Source organism: Carassius gibelio, chromosome A1 (genome assembly GCF_023724105.1).
Source record: "Carassius gibelio isolate Cgi1373 ecotype wild population from Czech Republic chromosome A1, carGib1.2-hapl.c, whole genome shotgun sequence".
NCBI lineage: Eukaryota > Metazoa > Chordata > Actinopteri > Cypriniformes > Cyprinidae > Carassius > Carassius gibelio.
The window spans coordinates 2,514,815-2,522,822 of NC_068371.1; the positions used below are offsets into that span (position 1 = coordinate 2,514,815).

General features: G+C 39.6%; 1 protein-coding gene across 1 annotated transcript in view; it reads right to left on the reverse strand.

Annotated features, from left to right (window-relative positions):
* The window catches only part of LOC127952338 (guanylate cyclase soluble subunit alpha-1-like), a 7,679-nt gene extending 190 nt beyond the window's left edge, over window positions 1-7,489 (reverse strand). Inside the window, exons 1-8 of the mRNA XM_052550755.1 lie at window positions 6,896-7,489; window positions 6,613-6,662; window positions 6,170-6,258; window positions 4,894-5,594; window positions 2,749-3,234; window positions 2,039-2,182; window positions 725-879; window positions 1-353 (exon numbers count right to left, since the gene is read on the reverse strand). The exon at window positions 1-353 is cut by the window's left edge and continues 190 nt beyond it. Coding sequence (XP_052406715.1) covers window positions 182-353; window positions 725-879; window positions 2,039-2,182; window positions 2,749-3,234; window positions 4,894-5,594; window positions 6,170-6,258; window positions 6,613-6,662; window positions 6,896-7,129 — 2,031 coding nt within the window. The 5' untranslated portion in view covers window positions 7,130-7,489 and the 3' untranslated portion in view covers window positions 1-181. The remainder of the gene's footprint in view (window positions 354-724; window positions 880-2,038; window positions 2,183-2,748; window positions 3,235-4,893; window positions 5,595-6,169; window positions 6,259-6,612; window positions 6,663-6,895) is intronic.
* Window positions 7,490-8,008: the final 519 nt, after the last annotated feature.

Consider the following 8,008-nt stretch of genomic DNA (forward strand, 5'->3'; position numbering starts at 1 on the left):
CATGTGTTTGACATTCTTTACGCTTTCGATTTTTGGTATACAGTCAGGAAAAAGTGGATCTAAATCTCAAAACTGTATATCCTTCTGGTGTTATTAGACAGCTTTTAATAACTAGTGGCTCAACTTAAACGATACGCAGAGGAAGGACAGTGTTAACCCACTGTTTCCAGGTTTGACGCTTTCATCCGCTGGCCTGCGTTTCGTATGAAGCACAGCTTCTGGAAGCAGCACTCGTCTTCTGATCGTGAGCCTGGAGGAAGTAACAAACTCCAGGGATGCTGGCGGGGAAGTTGGGCGGAAGATCCTCTCTCGTCCGGGGGATGAGAATGAACTCTGGACGATCTTTTAACAATCTGAAATGAGAGAGAAGTAACTTATTAAAGCTGTCTAAGAAAGTGGAATATGACAGAAATGCTTGGCTCAGCCAGAAATGATTTAATGAGGCAGATCTTCACGTGTTATTCTTTCTCCAGCATCAAAACCCCAGATGCGTTTAGAGGAATGTTCCTGTTCTTAGATTTTACGTCAAATAAATGCTGTTGCTTTGACTCACACCTTACTGTACAATAATCGACTCGCTGTTAAAGTCATGTATTTGCTCTCACTTAAAGAGGAGAATTACTGTAAAACATGCTGATTTAAATAATTACTAAAACATTTAGTCGATGCCAAGAAGCACAGTATACAGAATTAACAAACAGGAGAGCCGTGTCTGTGTTTTTACCTGTACGTGGTGGGACTGACGTTGATTTTTCTCGGCAGGCTACAAGACTCAAACTTGTTGGCCAATGTGACGTTGTTGCCGAAAAGACAGTAGCGGGGCATTTTCACACCGACCACACCGGCCAAAACCGAGCCAGAGTGGATCCCGATACGCATCTGAGAATAAAACAAAGCAGAGACTCACTTAAAACAAAAAAATCTCTTTATTTCAAACCATGCAATTCTGCGCCAGTTTTAGCACCTCGATGCATCTGCTTTCCAATATATTTCTTATTAAATATATTTCCATTTTTCCATTTTTATTTGACCCTCTAACTCCAGCAATCTCTATTCTAACTCTATTCTTTATTTAAAGATAATGCCCCTTTTAGACTTGCTCTATCTTTAAAGAACACTAGCTTCTCTAATCTATTTGTTTTCTTTTTATTTATTGCTCTGTTAACAAAAGCAAAAAAAATGCCTCTTACACTAGCTTCCTTTTTTCTTTTTCTATTCCACCTGCTTTCTTTTTAATTATAAGATTTATCATTGCTAATTTGTTGATTCTTATCGTTTCTATCGTCCTCCTCATTCATGAACTTTAACAATCTCTATTCTAATTATATTCTTTATTTTAAAAAATGCCCCTTTTAGAGTTGCACTCTATTTACTTCTTGGTGTCTTAAAAAAAACAAAAAAACACTAGCCTTCTAATCTGTTTTTGTTTTTTTTGACACAATTAACAAAAGCAAAAAAAAAAACGCCTCTAACTCTAGCTTCCTCTGTTCCTTTTCTTTTTATTATAAGATTTAAAAACCCTTGCAATGCGTTCTGCACTTGATGTATCATTGTTCTTTTGTTGATTCTTATTGTTTCCTCAAAGTCACTTTGGATAAAAGCGTCTGAAAATGACTCAATGTATCAAAACAATAATAATACTGAAGATCAAACTCAATCTTCAAACAAATATAGATATGACCTTTCTTCAAGATAAATGTTTGTTATATAAAATTATCATAGTTTTGCATCTAAGGCAGCAGTATTCATATCATAATTATAATTCGAACAATTGCATAGATTAATTATTGAGTCTAAAACAGGATCTTTCAAAAACCATTCTCCTTGTAGTGGGAAGGTGTTTGTACAAAAATATACAATGAGTCATGCTTTGGTTTTAAATGGAGACTTCTGTTCAGTCTTTGTTGCATTATTTTGTCTCTAGCAAAGGTTTGCATGAGAAATATGAGAAGATTAAAAGATCAAAACTAAGTGGCGCATCTGACTCGTTTATAATCATACTGTGACCAAACAGAGAAAAACCTGCTGAAACGTTAACCTTGATAACCTCTCCCATGGGGGTCGTGACCTCATCAGACAAGTCCATCATCTCCAGGGCCATGAGAGCGATCTGGACAGCGTGGGTCGGACTCTCTTTGTGCAAGCCTCCGGCTACACAGTACGCATCCCCAATGGTCTCCACCTTGAATGCACAAAAGACACACCTCTGGGTAGATTCAATTAGGGATATTTAATATGAAATAATTTTTTTGCATGATTATTAAAAGCTCACCAGTGCATTCCCATTCACACACACTGTTTAACTGACTACCGAGCACAAAAAAGCATCAGCAGATTGTGAGCATCCAGCTATAATAACAATCTAACTTCACTTTAACAAAATGCTACATCTTGACTTCACCAGAGAGATGTTTGAGACACACATAGAGACATGTTTGGAGAAGACAAAAGTGCAATCTATTTTAGGATATAGCTGTGTGTATGAATGTTTACAAGAAATTCATCTCTGCTGCATGTCTATGGGAAATTCAGCTAATTGCTAATTACGTTAGCAAAACTTCCACTAGATTATGAGCATGCATGTTAAAAATTATGACATTAACAATTTTTTGGTTTAAAACGAATGATCAGTATGAAATCCCAAGGGCCCTAAGATAAAGTTAAAGGAGCATTTTTTCAATCTAGTTTGAAGCTGCAAGACCTAAAAAGGAAGATAGTATTTTTTAGTGCACTATTTTAAAAACCCACCTTATACACATCCAGCTCACCGCAGCGGTGATCAAACCGCGTGTAGAGCGCACTGAGCATGTTCACCACCTGCATGGGCGTGCATCGTGAACAGATCGCAGTGAAGCCCACGATATCTGAGAACAGCACTGTGACGTGATCAAACTTTTTAGCCTGCACTGGAAGCCCCTGCCACAAACGCTGAGCCACATTCCCTGGGAATATCGTGAAGAGCAGCTCTACTGTTCGCCGCTTTTCTTCTTCCAGGGCCTGGTGGGCCTGTTCCAGGGCAGCTTTGGCTTTACCCAGACGCTTCTTCAGTCCATCCTGGGCCTTGGTCTGTTCTCCGACCAGAACAACATCTCGCAGTGCGTTGTGGATGGGGATGTCAGAGAGGTAGAGGCCGCGACCTGTCAACTCCTCCAGTTTATCTACACACGGAGAGCCGAGGAACAGCAGAGCACTCATCTCTGACATGAAGATCATCTGCCCCTTCAGGTCCATGTGCTGCAATGAGAGGGAATTAATTCAGAGTTTGGGACTAGTGTGTTATAAATGTGACTGATGTCGGGGAAAACAAATATATGTATTAAGAGACCACTTGAAAAAATCTGTTTCGTTGGAGTTTTTGAGTATAACTTTTTTTTTTTTTTTACATTTAACACTTAAATTAAAATGTAGAGCATGAAATAACATTTGGCCAAAATAACAGAAAATATGCTATGTTTACATTAAATTTTAGGCAACACGATACCAATGTCTTAACATCAGCAGACTTAAGAAATAAATAATTTTCAATCACAACAAATGAAAACCACTGAACCAGAGGAACTGAGAATTTTCGAGTTGTCTCCTAATTGTTTTTCCAGAGCTGTATATAAATAAACAACACTCACATATTTTACATTTTGGCAAATTTAATACAGTCTTTTCTATACATTTTCATACAATCTACTGATGCCTAGCTGAAGGTTTGGTTACCGGTGGACCTTCACTGATCTAAAAATATTGTGTATTTTCATTAAAAAAAAATTTTTTTAATGGTTTCGCTTTCCATCTTTCTTCTCAGATTTTCTTTTTCAATTCTTATTTCAAACCATATGTTATATAAACATTTCTGCTTCAGTTTCAGTCCTGATGCACAGTGTTTCCCATATATTTATAACTAAAATGATTATAATAGAAACCAATCTTCAAACAAACAGAAACATTACCTTTTTCCTATATGAAAAGGACATATTTTTATATCTAAAGCAGCAATATTCATATTCGAATTCTGCTTGTACATTTTCAAATAAATGTAATATAATGAATTTTTATACAAATTTGCCACCAATTCACCAAAAGCCGGAATTGTTACGTTTTCTCATGAGATCAGTTTGAATATAATTTGCTCAAAGGTATTTGATATGCATTCGCTTTGAAGTAAGGACCATAATATGTCAAGTCATCTTAACCTTACATTCATTCCAGCTAAATCTTTGAGTGTTCACTGGAAATATTTACACTATGTTTCCACCAGGATGAAACTGGACTGAGAGAGACTACAGTATATCAAACAAACAGATCTGGTCATATAAGGACACGTGTAGAAAAAGGCAAGAACATAAGACTAAACATTACCTGAACCATATGGATGCACACACACACTCCTATAAATGTCCATCAGTGTGTGCTGTAAATGAATCTAGAGGATGCTGTGTCATTCCTTTCGTGTGAGGATAAGACTAGATCTCATTAAGACCGGCTTTGAGCCGCCTGACATTTGCTTCCATGCCCTTATTACACTGATCATCTGCAACCCAAGAAACTGAGGTTTGCTGTTAAAAATACCACCTCATACAAACTCAGATCAGCACGAAAAATAAACCTATGTATAAGGAAAAATCCTACTAATTACTTGCACTGATTAGTTGAATCGTGTTGTGCTTTTTTAATTGTCTAATCAACATGAAACCTGTTTCTCTTTAATGTGGGTGTGATGAAATGACACATAGACCTTCACAAGTTCGTGCAAACCAGCATTCACTCAAAACTGCAAACTTGTCTGTTTTTTTTCCTCACTAAGCTTGACGTTTTAATATTTCCCAGGTAAGCAGTTTCACGGTGCATCAGCATTTCAATACATAGGGCACACGCAAAGGCAGATTGTTAAACCAAAAATACCTTTCCAGGGCTGTCGGCAGAGCTCGCTCCGTGCTGTTTGACCCGCAGCACAAACTGAGTGTTTAGCATGGTTAAAATATCCTGGAAGCTGGCTCGAATCTCAGGTGAAACGATGAGAAAGTGCTCGAGGAAAACGGGTCTGCTTCGGCCGAGCCTCCTCCTCAAACCGTCTCCGATCTGCATCAGGCCCATATCCTGATCCAAGAGAATGTGGAAGGGAAAAGTGGAGTAGAGCAGCGAGAGGGGAATGTCTCCGGACGAGGGTGTCCTCATGGGGCTCGGCGTCAGGCTCCTGCCGTCTCTCACGATCACCGAGTACAGCAGATGGGGCTGATGAGTGGCCTGAAGAGCACCGCTGTCTTTGCCCCCGACCTCCATTCTGACCTCCACCCGAGTGCAGTAGAGCCAGCACGCCGCCCCCTGGATGATCCCCGAGAAGAAGAGCTCGGTGGTGGGGAGGGGATTGAAGAAATAGACGGTCAGGAGCCCCGGATCCTTGTCCAGGCAGAGGATGGAGGCTTGCTGGACGTAGCGCTGGACCTCTGGGGTGGACGGCGTGCTCTGCTTTAGAAGAACATTGAAGCTGTTGAGAAAATCGTGGAGAGCTCCCCCCACCACACGAAGAATATGACCGTCCTCCTCATAACAGTCCCGAAACACCTCCAGACCCAGAGATGTCTTTAGCGTGTCCATGGGGATCTCTGGGATTCAATCAGCACAATTCACATGAATATTAAGATTATAAACCGAATAAATAAACTTTCTATTGATGTGTGGTTTGTTAGGATAGTACAATATTTGGCTGAGATACAACTGTATGAAAATCTGGAATCTGAGAGTTCAAAATATTGAGAACATCACCTTTAAAGTTGTTCAAATTAAGTTCTTAGCAATGCATATTACTAAACAAAAATTACGTTTTCATATATTTACGGTAGGAAATTTACTATATATCTTAATGGTACATGATCTTTTCTTAATATCCTAATGATTTTGGGCGTTAAAGAAAAATTTATCATTTTGATCCATCCGATGTATTTTTGGCTATTGCTACAAACCCAGCTAGCAATATTACGTTCTGAAAATGTTCTGAGAACGTTAGTTTTGGGTTCCAAGAACGTTGCCAGAACGTTCCCTATTGGTTATCCAGGAAATTTTTCTTAACGTAAATAGCACGTTCCCTTAAGGTTAGGGGAACGCTCCGGGAACCCACTCCAGAGACTTAAGACTGCTTTTGTGCTCCAGAGTCATACAGCTTTTTTAATGGCTCTCTTACCTGTTTTCAGGGAGTAGTCTCTCATGACATCTGATAATTGTTCAGCATTGTCCAGTGTCTGGGATACATCAGAACTGCATGGTACAGGGCTAATATATGGACACTTATATTAAATCACAATCAGTAAATTAACACGACATTAGAACACTTGGTCTATGCAATATTAACATAATCTAATACAATCTGATGTCATATATAATTCACACAGATAAAAGTATATGCTATATAATTTGAAATATTGTATGTAATGTAATATAGAAAACAATGTGGAAAAATACTGATGCAATATACTGTCATAAGAACGTGCACAAAATTCAAACGACCTCTCCTTTAGTAAAGGCGCATCATGCAAATCGTAAAACTGTAACAATTTTAAATGTGATAATAGACTATATTATAAACCGATGTAAGACAAAGTATTGTAAAGAAAAATAACATCTTACCAACTCGGCTGTTTCATAACTCTGACCAATGCATCTCGTAATTTGTCGAACTATAATGAACAGAAAATGCATTAAAGGTAGCATAACGTGTGTTTTTGGCAATGCATTTAATAACAGTCGTTTGTCTGTCTCGCGCACTTCTCTCAGTTACAAAAATCTATTTGCGCGCATTGCATGCGCACGCTGACATAAAACTGATTTTTTTTTCTCCCAATGCATTGTGTAAGAAATTGCTGCACGCACATCATCAGGTGCATTAGACACATCAGAGACATTAATGTACCTCTGGGCACACCAGCTTTCGGATGCTCTCTCCCAGTGAATGCAGATTAACTTTGCTCCGGCTTGTTTTGCGTCTGGGCAGAATGCTGGTGAGATTGCTCTGCACCTCTCTGGACACTGGCACAACGTTCACCGCACCGCTCTCCTCAAAATCCGCGGGTTCCTCATTTCCCACGACCATAGAAAACGGGCATTCCCCCGCAATCTTCAGATCCTTCAGCTTAGCGCAAAACATTCTTTGCGTAACAGTCCTCTCCAAACATGCGGCAGAAATATCTATTCACATGCTGAATATCCGACTGATACCATTCCTACCCATCCGAACCCAGGAGAGAAGCATTCCTAATAAATGATGGAAATATGTCAGCCCAGGAGATATATATCCCCGCACACACACGTCTCACCCAGGACTAAGCTATTTCAAACTTATCAGCAGCTTTTCCGCCTGCATACAATATTCATAGTAAATTACAGGGACAAATGACAAGCCAAGGATCGTTAAGTATAGCCAATCACAGCACACAGTGGAACCTCCAGCTAGCCAATGGATGCACCGGCAGACAGAGCTCCTTAAAGATGCATTATTCTCGTCTGGAGATGCTGTGCACCATGCATGCGCATCACCCAAAAGAACTGGCTGGTGATTTTAGTGCACTGCACGAGCTTATTAGATATGCTGTCGGTGACGTCTAGCGAATATTTAAATGTGACATACAGTGTAACCCACATGGAAACGCTCTCAACATCTGGCACTCGATTCTGTCACGTATCATCATCTCAGGAGCGAATCATTTGGACGCATGCTGCGCTTTGGGACACACAGATGTCTGCCCAGTCCTTCGCGAACATAAATTGCAATGCAGCTCATTACAGACTCAAGCTGATGTTATATAAGGGTCTGTATGCTTTGCATTCTTTCATGGGTCTCCTTCCCAAACAGACAGCCAGGGCTTGTCAGGCTAATGAGGAGCATCGAGTTCAGGAGATCACGCTGTGAGTCCAGCTGAACGAGTCTAATTATTTGGATAAAAAAAAAAAAAATCGCCATTACCAACTAAAACCATAAAGATATTTAAAATAGTGCAGTCAAACGATTAACCGCATCCCAAAATAA